The sequence below is a fragment of the Pan troglodytes genome, chromosome 5, assembly GCF_028858775.2.
Source record: "Pan troglodytes isolate AG18354 chromosome 5, NHGRI_mPanTro3-v2.0_pri, whole genome shotgun sequence".
NCBI lineage: Eukaryota > Metazoa > Chordata > Mammalia > Primates > Hominidae > Pan > Pan troglodytes.
The window spans coordinates 183,157,039-183,179,181 of NC_072403.2; the positions used below are offsets into that span (position 1 = coordinate 183,157,039).

At 59.8% G+C, this 22,143-nt stretch overlaps 1 protein-coding gene across 1 annotated transcript in view; it reads right to left on the bottom strand.

The window, feature by feature from the left end:
* The window catches only part of LOC107972867 (spectrin beta chain, non-erythrocytic 5-like), a 25,968-nt gene extending 5,290 nt beyond the window's left edge, over positions 1-20,678 (bottom strand). The window contains 34 exon segments of the mRNA XM_054686586.2: positions 496-690; positions 938-1,142; positions 1,263-1,459; positions 2,100-2,312; positions 2,567-2,753; positions 2,952-3,208; positions 3,287-3,424; positions 4,337-4,483; positions 4,625-4,715; positions 6,320-6,492; positions 7,153-7,230; positions 7,469-7,657; positions 7,864-8,026; positions 8,273-8,394; positions 8,534-8,647; positions 9,448-9,562; positions 9,653-9,768; positions 11,565-11,660; positions 11,795-11,986; positions 12,101-12,250; positions 12,716-12,883; positions 13,295-13,399; positions 13,828-13,977; positions 14,157-14,360; positions 15,598-15,777; positions 16,001-16,111; positions 16,204-16,318; positions 17,133-17,278; positions 17,540-17,675; positions 18,060-18,217; positions 19,250-19,366; positions 19,602-19,973; positions 20,049-20,235; positions 20,599-20,678. Of these exon segments, the coding sequence (XP_054542561.2) occupies positions 496-690; positions 938-1,142; positions 1,263-1,459; positions 2,100-2,312; positions 2,567-2,753; positions 2,952-3,208; positions 3,287-3,424; positions 4,337-4,483; positions 4,625-4,715; positions 6,320-6,492; positions 7,153-7,230; positions 7,469-7,657; positions 7,864-8,026; positions 8,273-8,394; positions 8,534-8,647; positions 9,448-9,562; positions 9,653-9,768; positions 11,565-11,660; positions 11,795-11,986; positions 12,101-12,250; positions 12,716-12,883; positions 13,295-13,399; positions 13,828-13,977; positions 14,157-14,360; positions 15,598-15,777; positions 16,001-16,111; positions 16,204-16,318; positions 17,133-17,278; positions 17,540-17,675; positions 18,060-18,217; positions 19,250-19,366; positions 19,602-19,973; positions 20,049-20,235; positions 20,599-20,678 (5,367 nt within the window).
* Positions 20,679-22,143: the final 1,465 nt, after the last annotated feature.

Sequence of the window (22,143 nt, forward strand, 5' to 3'; positions counted from 1 at the left end):
CACCTCCTTTTGAACAAGGAGGACCATGGGGCTTGATGTGTCCCCAGGTACAGAAACCATCCTCCATGCTGCAGCCCTCAGTGAACGTGATGATATGGGTCTGCGGCAGGCCAGGGGGTGGGGAGGGCGGGGAGAGGAGAGGGCCTCGTGCATCTCAGGGAAAGGCAGATGCGAGGTGTTGGGTCCACGTGAGGGAGCAGGCCGGTTCTCGGGGATCTGGCTGGCCCTGGCAGTACCACCTGCAGTGCCTCTCATGGGGCTGGGGGACCGGGTCAGCTCAGGAGGCAGCCCCAGCCCAGGACCTACAGAGATGGAATGTCCTGGGCTGCAGCCAATTCCTGGAAGAAAGCTGAGCAGGTGAGGGAGAAGGCGCATTCACTTGGGGCCAGCAGGGTGTGTGTCTTGTTGGAACCAAAGCCTGTGGTAAGGAGGGCTTAGAGGGATTTTTTGAAGACTCTGACACCCCTTAGCTTGGCCCGGCCTGTGATCACCTACCTCTGTGCGGGCTTTTATTGCTTGGTCCAACCTCTCCCAAGCGGCCTCAATGCGGCTCCTCTGGGCTTGGATGTGGGGATAGCGCCTGGGTGCACCGCGCTCCAGGGTGCCTGCCAACTTCCTCAGGGCATACACCTTGGCCTGGCCCAGGCTCTGCACTTCCTTTCTGAAAGCATCAAACTTCTCTTCCAGCACCTGCAAAGGTATGAGGCCCAGCAGGGTCACTTGAGATGGTATCATGAGCTCTCAAAGCTCATGAAGAGCTCAGCAGACTCTGATGGCTCTGAAATCCCTCAGCCCAGGTTCTGGAACCATCGGGATCCTCCCTAGGACACCCTCTCCAGGCTCCTTTCTGCTGACTCCCCAGCAAACCTTTCATCCCAAGGCAGGCCTTCCTCAGCCTCTGCCCACTCCCCGTGAGGTTTGCTCAGGAGTAACTCACCTTGACACCCTCCAGGTCCTGCCCGTAGTCCTGGGACTCGGCGGTGGCCGCCTTGGTGGTCAGCCAGGCATCGAGGAGCAGGGTCTCTCGCTCCAGCTGGTGTAGCTGCAGCTGCTCCTGCAGGCCGTGCCCCCTGGCCTCCGCCCTCCGCAGCAGCTCTGCGTGGGCCTCCCGAACTGCCTGCAGCTGGGCTAGCACCTTGGGGCTGTGGGAAGAGAGCGACAGTCTGGACTGCAGCCCTTCCTTTCCAGGCTGGAGCAGTCTCCTGCCATCTCTGTAGGGGGCTTCTCTCTGCTCCTTCCCGGATGGTGTGGCTTCCGCCCACCTTTCTGGGTTCTTCCTGCTCTCCAGGAGTGCTGCTGTCTGCTGCAGCCGCTCGATGCGTGGGCTGAACGCTTCCAGGTCTCTCTTGGTGGCCTCCAGCTGCCGCAGAAGGGCCTGTGTGGCTTCAGCACTGTGGCCCATGTCCTCGCTGTCCAGGACATGGCCCCGCTCAGCCAGCCAGGATCCCGCCTCCAGGAGCTGGGGGTGACAGAGTGGAGATCCGTTTTCCCGGGGCACCCTCCAGGGCTCAGGATTTACAGCCACGATTCTCAGCCTGGCTGCACAGGGGAATCACCTGGGAGCTGTCATGCTCCCTCGGCCTGGCCCCACTCCTAAGCAGCCTCATCTGGTCCGGAACACAGCCAGAGCGGCAGTGTTTTGTAAAGGGTCCAGGTGATTGTTTTTGTCCATGCAAAATAGACATTTTATTCTTGGTTCATAGGCATAGATTTTGTCACTTAAAACCAAGTTTTAGCAAATATTCCTTGCAGTGTTTCTCCCTTTCATTTTTTAGCCTATTTACTTCAGTTTTTCTTCCTTTACAATTGTATTCACCATTGTGAAGTAATTGAGGTATAATTGTCCGAGTGAAGGTTCCAGGTGATTCTCATGTAAAGCCCTGGTTGAGAACCACTGATCTAGAGGGAAAAAAGACAAAAGCCAACCCAGCCAGCAGCTGTGTTCTGGGAAACATGTGGAAGGAAGCCCTTGGGGGCAGGAGACCACTGAGTGGAGGAGACGAAAGGTGCCCAGGCCAGGAGCCCCGGAGTGACCTCCCGGCCGCACTCGCCCTGTGTTCCAGGCCTGCCTGCTGTGCCCTGCCCATCACTCCCCTCACCTCAGTCAGAAACTGCTGGGCCTCCTGAGCCTGCTGCAGCAGAAGCCGCCTCTGCGCCGCCTCTGCCCGCAGGTGGGCCATGGCCTTCTCCAGCTGCTGCACCCGGGCGGCCACCTCGTGGGCGGCAAAGTGCCCAGCCTGCACCAGCTTGTGCCCAGTGCCCAGCACCACCTGGGTCAGAGCCTCGTGGCTGCTCATCTCACTCTCCAGGTTCTGTGGGGGAGGAGGCAGGAGGATGCGGATGTTGCTGACCCTTGGGGGACTCCCACAGTTGTGCTTGAAGTTTCACGGGACCCCACTAACTTGTCCCCAAGGAGTTCCCTGTCCCCATGACTCCCAAAGAATCCAGGGCATCCCAAAAGCCCCCACAGGCAGAGAGTTCCTGGCTGGGCCACAGAGAGTGCCATTTCCTTGGCTGAGAAGCCCTGCTCACGTGCGAGGCCGGCCCTCCCCGGGTGGGCCCACACCTGGTGCTGCTCCTGCAGGTGCCGCACCGCACTCAGGCTCTGGCCATAGTCCTGGGCAGTGGCCAGAGGCAGCTTCTCCTGCACCCAGGCCATTTCCTCGTCGGCGTCCCTGAAGAACTTCAAGAGGAGGCTCCGGGCCTCCAGGGCCGTCCTGCGCTCCTGCAGGGGCTCCCTCAGGCTCTTGAACCTGCAGCGGTGGAGGGTGCGACCAAGGGAGGCAGGGACCAGGGTGTCAGTATTAGGGATACCTAGTGACACAAATCACCCAGCTGTGGCCCTCACCATGGGCAAGGGGAGAAAGTGAGAAGACATCAGTTAAGAGGGCAGGGGTGGGGGTCCCTCCAGGAAGGCAGGGAAGAGAAGCTGAGGGCACGGGTGGATCTACCTCTGAAGCAGCCGCCGGGCCTGCTCTTCCACATCTTGGGCAAGGCAGTGGCCTTCCCTCACAAAGGCCTGGGCCTGGCCCAGCAGTGCCTCAGCCTGCCTGGCCTTCTTGTCCACTGCTGCCTCCAGCTCCCTCTGTGTGCCCAGGAGCTCGCCCACCCCAGGCAGGGCCTGGCCCACAGTGGGGTCTCTCAGCTCAACCTCGATGGGCTCCAGCCAGTTCTCCAGTTCCTCCATGCTCCGCCGCAGACGCAGGGCCTAGGGTAGGAAGTGAGGTAGGCAGGAGGGGAGTGGCCTGGAGCCCGGCCAGCCACCCCTCAGCCTGCACAACCTCACCTCACAGGCCTTCTGGAGCTTGGCCACCTTCTTCTGGGAGTTGTCTTGCAGCTCACCCCAGAGTGCTCCCAGCTACTCCAGTCGCTCCTGGATGGCCTCCGAGGCTGGGTGGCCCCCCTGCAGCAGCCTCTGTCCCTCCTGCAGCCACAACATGAAACACACCTTGTGGACTCAGGACTGCCAGTACCAGGGCACTTGTGTTGACTCTGACTACCAGCACTAGAGCTGCAGAGTCCCTGCGGTCCAGCTGCATGATCTTGAGCAACTTTCTTTACCTAAGCCTCATTTTCCTCATCCGTATCATAGAGAAAATAATGGTTATTTTGTTTAAATGAGATAAGTCATATAAAATACTTAGCAGGGTGATTTATATCAGAGGGAGCCAGCCTGGGGTCAGGACCTGCCTTTGAAGGTGGAAAAGAGAATGTTTTAAAAAGTGCTATGCTGGGCACAGTGGCTCATTCCTGTAATCCCAGCACTTTGGGTGGCTGAGGCAGGTGGATCGCCTGAGCACAGGAGTTTGACACCAGCCTGGACAACATGGCAAAACCCCATCTCTACCAAAAATACAAAAAAGTAGCTGGATGTAGTGGTGTGGGCCTGTGATCCCAGCTACTTGGGAGGCTGAGCTGGGAAGATCACTTGAGCCTGGGAGGCGGAGGTTGCAGTGAGCTGAGATCTTGCCACTGCACTCCAGCCTGGGTGACAGAGCAAGACCCTGTCTCAAAGTGGCTATGTTTTGACTCCTTCGCTCACAGGACTGGTGGCTATGTCCTGTTCACATCAAAATGTTATCTTTAAAATTACTGAAAAGGTGCCATTTTTGGAGAAGGTGCCCGCCCCCCCCCCCCCCCCCCCCCCCCCCGCTGCCGGAAAGCAACTTCTTCTCACTACGCTTCTGCCTAAACAACCGCTTAGCCAGGTGCCTGCACACAGAAAGTACTGGATAACGCTGGCCAACGTTACTGTGGTTCAGCACCAGCTCTGGGGCACTGTCCTGTGTTCTGCCTGGAGAGCTGTCCCACCACCCTCCTGCCTGCAGGGCCTCACCCGCTGCAGCTCCTGCTGTTGGTGCATGCTCGCATCCAGCTCCGCCTGGAAATTCTGCTGCTTCTGTAACTGTGCTGGCAGCATGGCTGTGTCCAGCAAACCCTCCTCCAGGGCCACCAGGTTCTTCTCCCTCAGCCACGCAGCTACCTGGGCACGTGGGGAGGACAGGCCTGCTGTCCAGGGCTTTCCCCTTCCCCTGACCTCTGGGATACCCCAGAGGAAGGGTGGCCTTTCCCTGGGTCGACTCCTTCCCCACCATGACCGCCTCCCTCTCCAAGCGAGGCGAACCTCCTGGGAGTCCTGCAGGAAGGCCTGCAGCTGCCGGAGCTCCTCCAGGCGATGGCGGCGGGTCCCGGCTTGCCTGAAGAGCGCCTCCTTCCTGCCAGGAGGAGAGGCTTATGGGCCTGGAGCCACCCCCGGGGCCAGGTGGGGTGCCCGTCCAGCCTAGGCTTTCTCGGGTATGAATATACTCCGAGTCTGGAGTTTCCTTTGGAATAAAGGTACATTGCACTCCCCCTCTGTATTTGTGTCTGTTATGCGCCGGATTTTGTACCCCCAAGTTTGTTTTTGTTTTTGAGACAGAGTCTCATTCTGTCACCCAGGCTGGAGTGCAGTGGCACAATCTCGGCTCACTGCAACCTCCACCTCCCGGGTTCAAGCAATTCTTCTGCCTCAGCCTCCCGAGTAGCTAGGACTATAGGCTCACACCTCCAGGCCCAGCTAAATTTTGTATTTTTAGTAGAGGCAGGGTTTCCCCATGTTGGCCAGGTTGGTCTTGAACTCCTGACCTCAAATGATCCACCTACCTCGGCCTCCCAAAGTGCTGGGTTTACAGGCGTGAACTACTGCACCCAGCCTGTACCCCTGAGTTCTTATGTTGAAGGCCTAACTCCAGAAGTGTTTTTGGAGACAGCATCTTTAAAAGAGGTAATTAAGTGAAAATGAGGTCATATGGGTGGGTCCTAATCCAGTGTGACCTTATGAGAGGAGGCAACTGGGGCAGACACAAGCACAGGGGGACGATCTGCCTCCTGCAGGAGGGCAGAAGCCAGGGGCTAGAAGTCAGGGTGGCACTGTGCTGGGGGAAGCTGAGCCTGCCAGGAACCACCTAAGGTGACTGGGGGAGGGGGTGGTGACAGAGACCAGCAAAGCAAAGTTTGCATTCTGTTAATTCAAAGACCTCCACAGGTACCCAGGTGTGGTCCACCTGCAAGAATGGAGAGGGGGTGGCCCCGACCACCGCCAGGACACCAGCACAAGGAGCCATGGCATTTGTGGGTGCTGGTTGGCTCTCTGATCGGCTCTCTGAGAAGGACAAAAGCCTCCACCAGTCTGGGATCTGGCTTTTGACCGTACCTGCCTTGATCTAAAAGTCTGAGGAGCTGCATGAAGCAGCCAAACCTGATGAGCTTTTACAGGGAAAAAAACTGCAGAGCTGGGGTCTCATGGGCCATGCAGGTCACATGCATCTGTGTCTGAACTTCAGTTAGATGAGCTAAGACTTCTGCTACCCTGCCTGTGGGGCCAGCACAGTGCTTTCGTCCTCATCACAGCCGTTAAAGCCTAGGATGTGAGGCTCAGCTGCCGTGAGGAGGAACTTGTCTGAGTCCTGCCATTAGTGGGCAGCACAGGGACTCAGGGCTGTGACCCTGGAAGGCCGATGCTTGACCTCTGTGCCCTGCGACCTTCCGTTTCGTGAGATGATTTCCTCTTGGTCTCCTAGCATAAGCCTCTCTTTAAACTCCCTTTGATCTCAACTAAATGAAGAAGGAAGTGGGATTTTCCACGTGGTGTTTGATGTCCATAACAGGCAGACACATTGCAGGGCCAGGGGTGGTGGGGACCCCCGGCATCTGACCTCAGTCCTTGGACAAGGCTGGTGAGCCTGGGCCAAGTAGTGGAAGGGTGGGAAGGGAAGAACCGGGATGCCAGATGCCTGTGCCAGCCTGCCCACAGCACCCCTCACCCCAGAGCCACCACTACCTCAGAAGCATGGCCTGGCACCTGCCCAGGGCACTCTGGGCCTCGGGGTGCCCACCCTGGTGCAGGCCGTGGGCCGTGGCCTCCAGAGCACTGATCTTTCCCGCCTGCACCTCCAGGTCCCGCTCCAGCATCTTGTGCTTCCACAGAAGGGGCTCCATGGGGGCCAAGGGGTCCTGGTGGGAGTGGGGAACCCAATACTGTCCATGAGCCTCCCCCTCCCATCCCAGGCTACCTGCCTTCCCACCTAGAACCATCCTACCAAATGCTCATCCACAGAGCGGCTGCTCCGCCCAAACACATCCCTCACATCCCTCAAGGCTGTTTCCAGCTTTAGGACAGTGATTCCCAGCCAGGGGAGGCATTTGGATTAGGGATCAAGAGCCAGAATCTCTGAGGCAAGCAGAGCTTTTTCATGTAAGGTGAAAGCTCCCTCCTCTGCACTCCCTGGAGGACCATGTTAGTCCCCAGTTATCCTCTGAGGTCTCCTATAAGTTATACTCGTCTGCTTCAGGGTTGGGGCAGTGGCGGGAAAAGCCAACCTCTAGGCATTTGGGAAGCGAGGAGGGCAGGGGTGAGGTGGCAAGAATGGGTCAGGCCCACACAGGCACTCTAGAAGCTCCTTGGTGTTCGCGGTGGGGCCTGCCCACAGCTGCCTGGGAACTGCTCTAGATGACGGGTAAGTAACTGCCCAGTGACGGATGTGGCCCAGGGTGGGGAGATGGCCCAGAAGGGGAGGATCCCTGGCCTAGGGAGCTCAGGCAGCACTGGCTGGTTTGACCCCTAATGCTGCTCTTGTAATTCCCCCCTCCTGCCCATTCCTGCTGGGCACCTACCCATAGACCCTCACTGGCTAGGGAGTCTTCCTTGCTGCAAAGCCAACGTTCCATCTTCTCCACTGAGCTCAGAAACAGCTGAGAACAAAGGAAAAGGCAAGAGACAGTCGGTGGAGGGTCCAGCCACTGCAGTTGGAGTGACTGTTCCAGTGGCACAGGTTAGGGAACCAGGGTCCTGGAAGGCAAGAGTGCTGAGTGGTGGGGAAGTCCCTGGCACAGCAACCCCTCCAGTCTTAGCCTTGACCAGAGGCTGTGGGGTCAGCGCAGGCCCTGTTCGGGGGGGCAAGATGCAGGCTGGGGATGGGACTGTGCCTGCCTGTAGCTCCAGGGCCTGCTGCAGCTGTAGCTGATGCTCCTGCCAGGCCCCTTCCAGGCTGCTCAGCTCCTGTTCTAAGCCAGCCAGCACCTGGCAAATGTCAGAGCTGAAGGGGTGCCCCGCTGTGAGCAGTCGCTGCCCAGTGCTTCGGGCCAGGCTGATGCTGTCTGTCCAGGAGTCCAGCTCGGCCTGGAACAGGACTGGGCTCAGATCACTGGGGACTGGAAGCAGCCCAGCAGGCAGGAGAGAGGTGGGGAAGCAGCTGAGGAGTGGGAGGCTGGAGGAGATAGGCAGGGCGGGACACTCAGGAGGCCCAACAGCAAGGAGATGAGAGGAAGGGGAGGGCAGGGCGGAGCTGAGAGCCTGGGAAAGGCTTGGGCCATCTGCCCATTCACCTTGCACTCCTGATGCCCTTCTAACATACGCCGGGCTTCCACAGGGCTGCGAGGAGCGGGGCTTGTGTCCATCTGAGCCCGCAGCCTCTGGGCGCTGACCAGCAATTCCTGCAGCGTTGCCTGGAGTTTCTGAGCTTGGTGCAAGGCATCCAGCACCTCCCTCCTGCCCACAGTGCTCATCAGCTAGTCGTCAGGCCTTCAAACCCCTCTCCCCCGTGCCCACTGGTGTCTTCTGTCCCTTAATCCCCTCAACCACAGGAGGGCCCACGGGCTGGGAGTTACTGGGAGGACAGTACAGTTATTTGAAGGGTGGAGAAGGAATCCTAGGGGAACACAGGGGCTGAGGGGAGCTGTGGGGACTGAGATGCTGGAGGATGGGTCGGCGAGGGCAAGGCCTGCGGGTTCATACCGCTTCTGGGCCCTGCTCCGGAGCTGCCACCAGCTCTCAGCCACCTCCTGCTGCCTGTGCCTGAGGCCGTGGGCTGCCTCAGGGCTTCTTTGGCAGAGGCGGCCCACTTCACGCTCTAGGGACTGTGGGGGAAGCCGGGCTCAGAGGCTGGGGCAGGGGAGCTCTGGGCCACCCTGGCATCCCAAAGCCCCTCCTCCCCACTTGTGCCCAGGGTCCTACTGAGGAGATGCCCTGGGCCCAGCTCTACAGCCAGCTACGCACCTCCACCTGGGCCTGGATGGGGTGCACTTCCCGCTCCAGCTCCTCGTGTTTCCGCAGCAGCCTCTGCACGCTCTCCAGATCTTTCCCACAGTCCAGGGCCTGGATCAGGGCTTCCTGGAGGAGGGGCACGGCCAGTTACCTGCTGGGCCTTTGCTTCAGCTCCTCCTTCCTGGCAAAGGGCCCAACCAGTGGCTTCTGTGTGCACAGCAAGTCCCCAGCGTGATTTCCTGGCCCCGACTTTGAGGGCCAGAGATCTCTTCCTTATGTGAGGGGGACGATTCTGAGGAGCAACTCTGGATTTGGAGTCTCCTCTGAGGGAAGAACCTCACGTGTGTGCTGCTTCCCTGTACAGTCTCACTCAACTCTCATCCCTTGAGGAGCGAGAAAGAAAATAGAGCAAGGATGGACAGACAGGCCTGTGCCGTCATTTGAGGGCAGAAGCCAGCGGAGGAAACAGCCAGGCATGCCCAGCACAGGCAGCAGCACCTGTTTCACACAAGGGCTTCCTAGACCGGGTTCTAACTCTGCCAGATTCCAGCCTGGGGCTCTGTGGTTATGTACACAGTCCCAGGGCAAACCTCCCGAGGGTTTGGGCTTCCTCAGGGATGGGAGGAAACAGAGAGTGTGTTTTCTGGCCTCTGGACCTGCCATGTATCTGGGGACCAGATCTGGGGGAGAAAGGAGACAGGGAATCCCCCACTGAGCTTGCAATGGGTGCTTCTATGGTCCTGAGTTGATCCCGAGGGCCAGCCCATCAGATGTCCCTGGTGCAGACTGCTGGGACCCACCTCCAAGTACCCAGCTGAACAGGAGAGGCCAGTGATGGGGGAGATGCATGGGAGACTCTAGGCAGCGCCCCCTCCCCTGACTGCATTTGCTCACAGCCCCCACCGGGACCTCTTTCCACCACGTACCTTCTCCTGAATCCTCTTGGTGACATTGTCCAGCTCTCAGGACAACACGTGTATCTCCAAGGCCCCTTCGAGCTGCTGCTGGTACCGGAGCAGGTTGCCATGGAAACTTGCCCACCTGGCCAAGGGGTGGTGGTGTCATGTGGAGCCTGAGGTGGCCTTCCACCCCTCTTCCCGGCCCTTTGGTTCTCCCCAGCCTGGGACTGGCCTGTTGTTGAGCTGGCTTCGCCGCTGGCAGATGATCTTGACTTCCTCAGGGTCCCGGTTCTTGAGCTGCAGTGACAAGTCACTGATGCTCCTGATGCAGGCATCACCCACTGTGTCCTGCAGGGGAGGTATGGGTGAGGGCATTGGCACCCCCCACGCAGAGCCCCTTCTTCCCACCTCAGCAGGCACTGGAAGCAAGCCTGGGCCCTGGAGCACGAGGAACTGCATATTTGGGCAGTGGGAAGAACTGCCTCCTGCCTCCTCTACTGCGGCAGGTCCCTGAGGTCACCCCGTCCAGGTGAAGTGAGCAAGATCAGCTTGGAGCCTGCAGCCCCAGAGTCATCTCTAAGGCCAGAAAATGGGATCCCTGCACTGGGTACCATGTAGGAGGGGGAGAGTGGGCACATGCTCACTAACAGAGACTCTTGAGACGGAGTCTCCCTCTGTTGCCTAGTCTCCCTCTGTTGCACTGTTGTTGTAGTGGCACAGTCTCAGCTCACTGCAACCTCCACCTCCCTGGTTCAAGTGATTCTCCTACCTCAGCCTCCTGAGTAGCTGGCACTACAGGTGCCTGCCACCAAGCCTGGCTAAGTTTTGTATTTTTCGTAGAGACGGGGTTTCACCATGTTGGCCAGGCTTGTCTCAAACTCCTGACCTCAAGTGATCTGCCCGCCTTGGCCTCCCAAACTGCTGGGATTACAAGCGTGAGCCACTGTGCCCAGCCACAGAAACTTTTAAAATGAAAATTCAGCTTCTTGGTTGAAGAGAAGCAAAGGGAGGTTGTGGAATGGAACAGTGAGCTCTGGCTTCCTGGGGTTTGGGTGTCCCCACCCCAGGACTCGTCTGAGCTGAGGCTGGTGCTGCTTGGACACTGGATGGGGTTTAAAGGTACACAGGGAGGGGGTCCACCGCAGGGTGTGGTTGCAGATCTCCTGCCTCTGGCATCTGTAGAGCTTGTTTAAATTTCCAAAGCACTTTCCTATGAAGTGCCTCATGCAAGGTAGGCAGGGAAGGACATTCCCCTCCTTTTATAGATGCCGGAGCAGAGCTCAGAGGCTAACCTGGCTCCTTTGTGGCAGAGCCAGGATTCAAGCCCAGCTCCTTTAGAGTCTAGCTCTCTTCCTACTGCAGCATCTGGCACAGCATCTGTGAAATTCCACCATTAACAAGGGATGTCTTAGGTTTAAGCACTGCCGCCTCTTAAAAAGTAATACATACATGTACCGGGGGACAAGGTTAGCACATTTGGTCTTTAACACCTGATTGTCAATACATTTGCCATTTTTTTTTTCCCTGTATACCACATAAGAGAAATAGATGTTTGGTGTGTGTATGTGTGAGGGGGCGGGTGTGGGGTGAGGAGAAGACGCTGAAATAGTCACACTGAAGGTGGGCGCTGATTATCTGCCACATCCAGGCATATGTCCTATCTTTTTAAGATTTTTTGAAATAATTATAGATGCCCAGGAAATTGCCAAAGTCCTGCAGAGAGGTCCCTGTGCCCTTCCCCAGCTTCCCTTACAGCAGCATCCTATATAATGATAACATTAAAACCACAAATCTGACGTTGGTGTAATACTACCAACTAGACCAGACCTCATTCAGATTTTATTAGTTTTTGCAAGTACGCATCTGTGCGGGGCAGTGGGGGATAGGTCTATGCAGTTTTATCACAGCTAGAGACTCACGTACCTGCCACTACACACGTGCTCTCTTACCTCTGAGGTGGGTTCTACCCCCATTCTAAAGAGGAAGGAGTGAAGGCGGGTGAGAGGAGGGAGCCTGCCCGAGGGCGTAGGAGGAGCAGGCATGGCGCCCACGCCCTTCTCTACAGCCCACACTCTTTCCCTGCTCTCAGTTGGATTTTCAGTGCCGGATGCATGGCCAACCTCTACCCAGCAAGGCCCCCTTACCCCGGCCGAGTTTCCTCGGAACTCGCAGAGCCGCCGTCGGAGCTGCAGGCAGTGCTCCAGGTCCTGGCCCAGGTCACCAACATTCATCTTCATCTCCTGTGAAGGCGGAGGGTGGGGAGGGAGCGCTCTGAGCACCAGCCCAGGCTCCTGGCACCTGCTGCTGGGGATCCCTCCTGTCAAGGGAGGGCTCCTCCCCCCATCTCTCAGCCCCCACCCAGCTGGGGCTACACCTTCTCCTGGATCCAGGCCTCTGCAAGGTCCACTCTCTGCAGGAACTCCAGGAAGTTCCGCCTGTCCTCCAGCTCCTGGCCCCTGAGGGCCATTGCCTGCCTCAGGTCCTCCCAGTGCTTCCGCAGGCCCTGCAGCCGCTGGGAGACCTCTCCGGCTCGAGGGTGACTCTGTGCCAGGAGAGCCTCTCCCTTCTGGAGGGAGAGAGGGGACACAGGACATCTTGCCTGCTGCACTTCCTCCTAAGACTGACATGGCCCCTGGGCCACACTTTGGGGCAGGCATGGGGCTGAGGGCCCGGTTGTTACCTTGGCAACAGAGGTCATGACCTCCTCATGGGCCTGGACTTCAGCCTCAAAGGCCTGGTGTTTCAGCAGGGGCTTCAGCTTATCTCTCAGGTCCCCAGGAGGGATTGGCTCCTTCAGCTGCTGGGCCCACACCTGGATCCAGTCCTCAGCCTGGTGGGGGTGGGACATGAATGCTGCAATGTTCTGCAGCCTCAGGCCCCAGACGCCACAGGCCTAGCCCCCAGCCATTCCCAGGAGGCTGGCCTCAGGGGTGGGGCGGGCAGCACCTGGTAAATGAGCCCTGAAGGTTCCAGCTCCGGAAGGTTGCTGCAGGAGGCAGCCGGGCAGGGCCTTGGGTGGGCTCTCGTTTTGGAGGTGTGGCCCCTACTCCTGGGGCCCTGGGCTGCTCTGATCCCTTCCCCACCTCTCTTGCCCTGGCGCTGCTAGAGCTCGGGACACTGGTGGGGTCCCGAGGCTTAGGAGCTTAGATCCCATGTTCTGGGCTCCAGCACAGCCTCTGGGAAAGCCATCCACCCCCGAACCTGTTTCCGCCTCACAGTGTTGCGGTGTGAAGGCGGCTGAAAACTGTCGAGTGTGGTTCCAGTGGAAGGCCCTGGGCTGGGGGTGCCCTCTGACCTGGGTTGCGGCCTGGGTGAAGCTGGCCATCAGCAGGGAGGCATGCAGGGCGTGTCCCCGGCTCTCCGCCAGCTCCTTCACTCTCACCCGGCGCTGCAGCAGGATGGGAAGCCGGTCCCGCACCCGGGGGCGCCGGAGCGTCTTCAGCCGCTCACGCAGGGCTGCCTCCTGTGGGGCAGGGGCACAGCTGCTGCTCTCCCACCCTGGGCTGGGGCAGGGCCTGGCCTGCAGGGCTCACAGTCCTTTCTTTGAGGGCCCCGGAGCCCTTACCTCAGCCCCATATGGCTGAGGGGTGTCTGATCCTCCCAGCCACAAGCCAGACCAGTCTGCTCCCCAAGGACCACACGGTGTGGACAGAGCCGAATGCCCCGTGTGGGTCTCTGCAGTGTGGCCCATCTCCCCCTGGGCCCTCTTCTTGAGCCACACATACAACTTGCTCAGTCAACCCCAGCCAGGCCCCCAGCCTCGCAGGCTCATCAGCACTGCCTCCAGGAACGCACCAAGCGCCCTGTGACCCCCTTCAGGACTCTCTCCCGACCACCACATTCTGACCACGCCCAGGCCTCCTGACTCCATTACCTTCTTGTCCTGGGCAGTCAGAACCTTCAGGAAGACCTCCTGCTTGCGAATCAACTGCTCTACCTCTTCCACCGAGCTCCCCAAGGCACTGGTTTTCAGGGAGACCTGGATCCACAGAAAAGTCAAAGAGGCCACCAAGCCTTCCAGCCAGCCAGCCCCTCCAGCTGCAGTCTGTGCCCATGGGCACTCTGGGTATGGCAGGGCCTTAGGAGTGCCCACTGAGCTTGGCATGGAGCTGTGAGGAGTGGGAGTCCAGGTTGGGAGGCTGCGACACCTCAACCTCTGCACCATGTGGGGAGCATGACCAGCCTCTGGCCAACTTCCTCGGGGCTCAGTCTGGGATAGGGGCTGGGGATGTCAGTGGACGCTCAGGGGCCTCAGCACTTCACCATGGCCACCTGGAAGGACTTGTGCACAGCTGCCTCATATTAGAGAAAAAGCCAGAGAGGCGGGAGGAAAGGGACTGAGCAGAGAGGGGAATGGAAAGGAGGAGCAGGAGGCTGAGCGGAGTGTGAGGGCGGGAGGGGACCTGCCTCCTGGGGCGCGAGGATCTCCTCCAGGTGGCCGCACTCTCTGAGGAAGAGCTGCTCCTGCTGCTCAGCCTGCAGCCTCTCTTGCTTCCGTGCCCAGGCCTGATACACCTGGTCCCGCTGGTCCTGCAGGGCTCGAAGCTCTTCCTGGACCTGGGGATGGACACATGAGGAGCCTCAGCTGGGGAGGGTGGTGTGGGTGAGGTGAGGACAGGATCCTGAGGGAAGCTCCTGAGGAGAGGCCAGCGTGGCACAGTAGGACGGGGCACCAAGTGGCCAGGCACAAGCTTGGTCAGCTAGGGTATGTGGGGGCACCAGGGGAGGGGGCCCACCTCCTTGGTGGGTGTCCCTGCAGCAAGAAGTGCCTGCTGGCCCAGCTGGGTGGCCTGCTGCCACAGCTTCTCCCAGGCCTCCAGCTCCGCCCGGAGCCACTGGTGGGCACTGAGCTTCAGCGGGCCGCTGCTAGGCTCTTGCAAACTCCCCTCCACCTGCAGGTCCTGGCGCATGCGGGCTGCCCAGGAGGCATAGTCACGCACCTGATCCCGGGGACACGGAGGGAGAGCCGGGTGAGGGCTGGGCTGGGCAGCAGGAAACCAGGTGCTGAGGCAACTGCAGCCCACCTGAGTCCACTCACACAGCCCAAGCCGACCTGGGTCAGGGCTTCGGGTGAGGCACGTGTGGCCCTTTGTCACTTGGTTTCTCCGTTCTCATCCAACCCGATCCTCCCAGAACCACGAACCCCCTACATGAGCCAGACCCTCACCACGACACATCTCTGCCCTTTGTTCCTCCTGCCTTCCCATCTCTACAGAGCTCACCTGGATGAGGCCATGAGAGGACTGGCGGCTAGCAAGATCAGCCCCATCAAGACTGCTTGATGGGGAAAGAAAGTTCACCTGCTCTTCAAAGGCCCCTTGGCCGCCTTCGCCTGGCAAAGCCTTCCCTGGTATTTGACATTGCACTGCTCTCCTTGTTCTCTGAATTACTAATTTAACCCTTACAGTCTTCTGCTGATTTGGGTACAACTATACAAGATTGGTGCTGGAGGGACTTCAGGCCCTTGTCCAAATATCTCATTGCACGGAGGAAGGAAGGGTAAATGGCACAAAGAGTCTTGTAAACTCTAAGTGCATGACAAACCCAGGGTTAAGTGCCTTGCTCAAGCTCACACTGCTAGCAAATCAGCAGTTAGGTCCCTAAACTCAAGCCTTTTTGCAGTGTCAGTTTGGGCCTCCTGGTCTGCCAGGTCCCAGGACAGTGGGATACCGGGGACATCCCGTGGCCAGGACCTACTGTCCCAGTCTGATTCTCTGGGTTTCGGGCTCATCTCCCCAGGAAGCAGGGCTCCATGAGGGCAGCAGTTCCACTGTCCATAGCTTCTATATTGCCCTCCTCTCTCCACCCGTGGCTTCAGCAGGGAGCCGAAGACAGACATTAAATAGATACTGACTGATCCAGAGGTCACTGTCTAACATCTGGGTCCCCAGTTATGAGCTTTCCTGGGCAGTTCTTACTCCCAGCCCTGGCTGGGACGCTGCATGACTGCCCTGCCACTCACCTTGCTGGCACTGACCCAGACCCTAAGGTGACACTGCTACGCCCATGTGCTCAGCCCCTGAGCAGCCAGACTGACATCCTGTGTGCTCGTGCTCTCCCACCCGAGTCCATGCTTCTTCTCCCTCCGGAGCTGGAGGGCCTCATGCGTGCATGCCCATGCATGGTGCAGCACACACACATGCACACACACGCCACCCAAGGGGCAGGAGCCCTCACCGCCGTGCGGAAGCGGGCCAGGAGGCGTGCCCGCTCCAGCTGGGCCCTGCGCTGCTCCATGCATCGCTGCAGCACTGCCCACGCCTGCGTCACAGCTTGCTGCCTCTGCTGCACTGCATGGGCCTGAGGACCCGGACACAGCTTCTGCACCCTGCCTGCAGTCTCCAGCAGTTCCTGCAGCTGCGGGAGGGGCAGGGAACAGGGAGGCAAGGGTCATGTCCTCCTGATTATCTCGCAGATGTATCCCTCGCCTGGGAACTCTGGCCCCCTTGGGCCACTTCCTGCCATGCACAGTAGGCCCATGGGAGGCTCTGAGGGAAGAGTGGAAAATCTAGAGGAACAGGCGGGCCAGCCTGAGGGGGCTGCAGGGGCCTGGGTCGGAGAGGCAGCCAGCTGGGCTCACCTGCCGCTTGGTGCCCACGAGTTCTCGCTCCAGCCCCTGGTGGCTTCTCAGCTGGGCCTCCAGCCCACGCAGGTCCCGTGCCACATTGCTGGGGAGGCTCGTGGCTTTCTCCTGAGGAAGGGAGAATGCCGAGGAGATGAGGGATGGAGGGTGGGCACTGAGCCTGGAGTGTATCCACTTCTAGCCACCCCTCCGGCTCACACCTGGACCTGGGTGAGGACTTCCAAGAGATCTCTGTGAACTCTGAGGGTGGTCTCGGCGTCTCGGAGCGCGTGGCCTCGGGCCTGGGTCAGCTCCCACAGCTCCGACCAGGCGGCCCTGCCCACGGCGTGTGGAAGACCAGCCGGGGATCAGCTGCCGGGCCGTCTCATTCCTCCCTCCTGCTAGGTCTGGTCAGCCTGCTCCTCTCTGAGTTATATCGGGACTTGCCCAAAGCTCCTCCTTCTTAAAACCTCTCCCGCCTGTGGCCCTGCCTACGCACCTTCTTCCTGGGAGCCTGTCTTCTAGCTTTACCATGAATTCAGTGCTTTGCTGCTGTAATGCTCGGCACTGCATGGTATCTGTGCTGTGATACTCCTTACATCCTGTGCTTTGACTCATAGTGCGTCACCCAGGTTATGATCACAGACGCTTTGTGGGCAGAGGCCACATCTCTCCGTTCCTTGCTAACTCTGCAACTGGCTGAGCTCCTAAGGCTTCTGCCAGGCCAGGCTCTGGGCTAGGGGTTATGAGCAAGTCATGACCTTGCCTCAAAGCTCACAGGCTGGGAGTGGATCCAAATCAGCCAAGTGGACAGCTAGGAACCACACGAGGCATGGGCTGTCCCGAGTGAGCACAGGAGCTGGGGTAGCTCAGGGGAAGGCCCTGATATCTGGCCCCACCATCTTCCCACAGCTCCTGCTCTCAATCCTGGGAGCAGGACTCTGACCTGCACACCCAGCCTCACCTCCCTTCACAGACCAGAGCCTGTGGCGGGCTCAGCTTCTCTGCAGCTAGGCCCCCTGTAGAGCCCTGTGGGCAGCCAGGGCCAGCGTGGCCCTCACAGCATGCCATCCCTTCTTACCACTCTGGGCCCTGCCTGCCCAACTCCTTCCCCCAAACCCCATGCTGGCCTGGCCCGCTGGGCACTCACTGCAGATCCTACTGCCTCTGACGGACCATGGGGCCAGCACTGTGCCCACGCTCTAGCAGGCTCTCTGCCAGCAGCTGGCAGGCGGCCACCCGCTGGCTGCCCATCTCCACTTGGTGCTGAAACTTTGCAAACTTGGTGCAGAGGTGCTGAGAAGAGGGGAGTGGGTGACAGGGTAGCCCCTGGCTGGTTAGGCGTCAAGCAGCCTGGGAATTGAGGCACCTCAGTGCCCAACTGGGTGATGTGGGCTTGGACAGCCACGGCGTCTGCCCGCTCCACTCAGGAGGCCCCACCTCAGCCAGGGCTCACCGCTCTGCTGCCACCTTCTTCCTCCGCCCCGCCAGAGCCAGCTTCCCCACCCCATAGGCTCTTCCCCAGGGCACCCTCCTTGACCCTGGCCCTCTTCTCACCAGGGCGTGCTCGGGGTCCTCCCCCAGGCTCTCCCCTCCTTTGGCTGCCTGCTTCTGGCTTGCCAGCCAGCCCTGCAGGTCCTCGGCCTCCCTCAGGAACTCGTGCAGCCTCAGGGTCCCCTCCAGTTCCTGGTCCCTGTGGTGACAGTCCGTGGATCCCCAGAAGTGAGTTGCCCACCCCCCTGGGGGCCAGTCGGGCCAGCCAGAGGGGCCAGTCTGAAAACTGGGGTTACTCATGGTCTCTGTCCAAGCCTGCGGCTCACGATTCAGGGAGCAGTAGACACAGCAGTGCAGGTGTAGGGGCAGAGGAGGGTGTGGACGTGGGGAGATGGACTGCAGGGAGTTGTGGGGCCTCACTGAAGAATTTATGGAAAGAGGTGAGCAACACACACCCTTCTCCCAATGCATCTCTACAGCCTGGGGTCATGGGTTCTGATTGACTTTGGGCCATGGCATGGGAACAGTCAGCTCTGACTAGGCCTCCTGTACCCACTGATGAGAGGGGTTATGGTGTCCTCACCGTGTGGCCGCCAACTCCTGCAGTGCCCGCAGCTGCTCCCGGAGCCTCTCCCACACCACACGCGGCTGCTCAGGGACTTCGGGGCCAGTGAGGGTTTGGGCCGTCTGGTCAAGCTCCTCCATGGAGCTCCAGTAAATGGCTAGTTCCTCCTGTAGAGCCTATGATGCATGACGACCCATGCCAGGCTCAGCCTGGGTGACTCATCCACCCACCTGTCCGTCCCCCACCCATCCAGTCACCAATCCCCATCCATTCACCCACCACTCACACGCCCATCCATCTACCTCAACTCATTCATCCACCCACCCAGCATCCATCTACCCATTACTGATGGAGTAAGTACTTATTGTTCCATAAAGTGAACACCTGGTCTGTGCCCACTGAGGGCTCATTATTTAGCAGGGAAAGGTGAATGCTGGCTAATCTGGGCCAAGGAAGGGAGGGCACAGGAGGCATTAGACTGGACCCCAACATCCGTGTGTAAGAGAGAGGCAGAGTTAAACAAGCTGCCCAGTATAGCCGGGAGATGGGTGCTCCGTGAGGCCAAGGCTACAGGCCTTTAGAAAGACCTTCTCTGAAGGTCCTGTCGCAGAACACACTGGAACTGGGGCTGTGCAGGAAACATGCCCAGACAGGAGGACAGTTCAGTGACAGCAGGAACCGGGACTGCCGTGGGCTCCAGGCTTTGAAGCTTGTGTGGTTCTGGGAGTCCGAATTCAGGAGTGAGGAAGGGGACTTCGAGACCTCCCTCCCTTCAGCCAGGGGATGTTTGTGGGAGGAGGTCGGCTTCATGATGGGCATTGGGTTAACTCAGAGGATGACGGGTAAAGCCTGGGAGGAAGACACCTGTGGGAGACGTGGAGCGGGCTGGGCAGGTGACCTTGACAGAGGAGAAAAGTGCCAGGGGTGGGGTAGAGAGGAAGCAAGAGGAGGCGGAGAAACCCCAAGGCCACAGGGAGAGGCAAGACTAGTAAGAAGATGAAGGGAGAAAGCGTGTACATCACAGTGCCCAGGTTGCCTTGGAAGAAGGGGCACTGTGGGATCTGGGTGGGCAGTGGGGATGGGGCTGTCTGTGTCTCCAGGAAGCAAGAGCAGGGCTCCGTGCCTCTGAGAGAGGGAGGGTGACAGCCCTCTCCCCGTGGTCCATGATCACCCAGACCACACTGCAGGGGAGGCTCAGGACGTGGTACCTGGTGCTTGTTAATGAGCCTGAGGGTGGCTGCCTCGTCTCTGCCATAGTCCCGACTGCTCACCAGCGGCCGCTTCTCCTCCACCCAGCCCTCCAGCTCTGACACATCCAGAAAGTACTGCCAAGAGTGGGGCCAACTCACCTGGAGGATCTCAGACAGGACCCTCCGTCAGCCCTGGAGACATCTGCCCCTGCTCTCCAGCATCAAAGGGGCTTCTGTGCCCATAGGGGCACCCATCAGCTCCCAGCCCAGAGCCCCACCACTGATCCGCCTCCCTGAGAGTCCCACAGGTGGCCCCTCAAGGAGCCCTGACTTCTGCCTCTTCCCCCACCCCCACCTCTCTGCATCCTACCTGCTGGAAAGTGACAGCCTGCTGCAGACACTGGGCCCGCGCTTCACATGCCCTCTCCAGCTCTGCCCAGTGGCCTTCCAGCTCCTGGCACTGCTCCACGATGTGTTGGGCTTGGGGGTGCCCTGAGGCTGCTAGGCTCCGCCCAGAACTCAGCACCCGTTGCACCTGCCCCTGGTGAGCTTTTACCTCCACCTGGAGCTCCTGCCACAGAGTGGCTTGAGAGGCTGCTGCTCTTAACCCAGGGGCGTCCGGAGCAGAGCCATGAATGTGGCTCCAGGCCCCAATCATGGCAAGACCCCCAGGGTCAAAATAGCTGGGGCAGAGATTTGGAAATTGGGATACCCAGGGGTGAGGGCTTAGAGGCCAGGACACCTGAGTAGGGGCAGAGGGTTTCTAAGGTCTGGGAAGCGGATGTCGGTAATCCTGTAGGAAGAAGAGGGCTATTACCTTGTGCTTGCGGTGAAGGCTCTGGGCACCATTCAAGCACTCGGTATAGCTGGTGGGGCTGCCATGGGGCATGTGCTCGGCTACCCAAGAGAGCTCCATGTTGCTCAGGTGGCAGAACTGGTGCAGCTCCACTGAGGCCTGCAGCTGCAGGCCCCGGATGGCCAGATGCCCCTGCAGAAGCTCCAGCCTAGGAGGAGGAGGAAGAGATTGGAGAGGGTGGGAACAGAGTGAGCACAAGGCTCCTGGTTCTCTCCTTGGCCAAGCCAGGGCCCGTGAAGAACAAGACCAGGGAATAGAGCAAAGCCCCATCTGACAAAGGGAGGCAGTGGAAGGGCGCCAGGGCCCCACCTCATGGCCTAGATGACTCGCCTGACCGCACTGTGGGGGTCCTGCTAAGGAAGCATAATGGGGTCTCCGACCCTCCCATGCCAGAATGACTCTACTCATAAGGGAGGAGGTCTGGACACCCCGGTCCTGTGGGTGCCATCTTGTGGGACCTTAAATTCACATGGAGGAGTGACACACAGGTGGGTGGGAGGACAGACCCCACCTCTGGAGGTGCTTCTGGGTCTCTTCCAGGATGGCCGGGGAGGCGGCCACACCATGGGCCTTGGAGGCGAGGGCAGCCATCTTGGCAGCCAGGGTCCGGCTCTCACTCTCCAGCTGTTGGTGCCGTTTCTGCAGCCTCTGGCTGGAGTGCAGGTCCTGCGCTCAGGGGGAAGTGGGCGAGACATGTGAGCATCCACCCATCATCCACTCTGAGCACTGATCACCCCCGTCCCTCCTCTTTCCCTACACCTCATACCCCTCCTGGCCCCCGGCCGAGGCCCAGGCCTCGTGGCATCAGCCCTAACACTCCCTTCTTGCCAGCAGGAGTTCTGTTACGAGATCAAGCATGGGGACCTGGCCAAGAAGTCCCTGGAGGTCACCGTTTGGGATTACGACATTGGAAAATCCAACGATTTCATTGGTAAGGGGGCATAGTGGGAACACCGTCTCACTGTGTGCCTGTCCTGGATCAGGCCACAGCCCCTCTTTCCTGGTCCATGGGGAAAGCTGGAGCCACGGACCACCTGCCCCTAGGTCAGACCTTCTCCAGCCTGACCCTTGTGCCCCAGGAAGAGACAGGCCCAGAGACGGAAGGAGTTCTGGGAGGGTCACACAGCACTCTGTGGTGGAGCACAGACAAGAGACAATGATGGGCAGTGCCTCGGGCTGGACTCTGAGCCCTAGAGGCCCCAAATTCCCAGTGGGCCTGGTGGCTGCGCATAGTGGGGCTGCCCGGCCCTTTCTCCCCTCTTCAGGCCCCCATTCCTTGACCCCTGATGCTGCCTCTGCACCCTGCCCCTATCCCTGCCCTGGTGGAAGAGAGACAGGATGGCTGGGCCCTGACGGGGCCAGAGTGTGGCATGGAGGTCAGGTCCTGTTCATGCTCAGAACCCAGTGGGCAGTGGGAGAGGCTGGCCTTCGAGCACAGAACCTGGGAGGGGGCATGGGCCCCACGCCTGGGAGTTGGGGGTCCCTGTGCCCCAGCTGCCCCTCCTGTCCTCCTGCAGGTGGTGTGGTTCTGGGCATCCACGCCAAGGGGGAGCGCCTGAAGCACTGGTTTGACTGCCTGAAGAACAAGGACAAGCGCATCGAGCGCTGGCACACACTCACCAGCGAGCTCCCAGGGGCCGTGCTCAGCGACTGACGCCCACCCGCCACTGCTACCCCTGCTGCCACCTGCGCCCAGCACGTCCGGCCCCGGGCTTCCCCAGCAGCCACCAAGGCCTGTGGCCCCCACACTGGGGGAGATCCAGAACCCCTGCTTGGACACAGAGCCACTGCAGTCCCTGCTCGGAGGACGTGGAGGGCTCAGCCACTCTGGGACGGGGAGGGCAAGGAGCTGGGGTGGGGGGCTCTCAGCCCTCTGGGGCCCAAGAGGCCAGTGGTGGAAAGAGACCTCAGCACTTGCCCAGGGGAAGGGGACACGCCCATCTGGGAGCAAAGACCCTTCTAGAGGCCAGCCCTGGCTGAGAGGACAGGAGTGTGGGGGCGCCTTGGCGGACAGTGGGAACAGAGGAGGGAGGTGGTGAGCAGACAGACAGGTGGA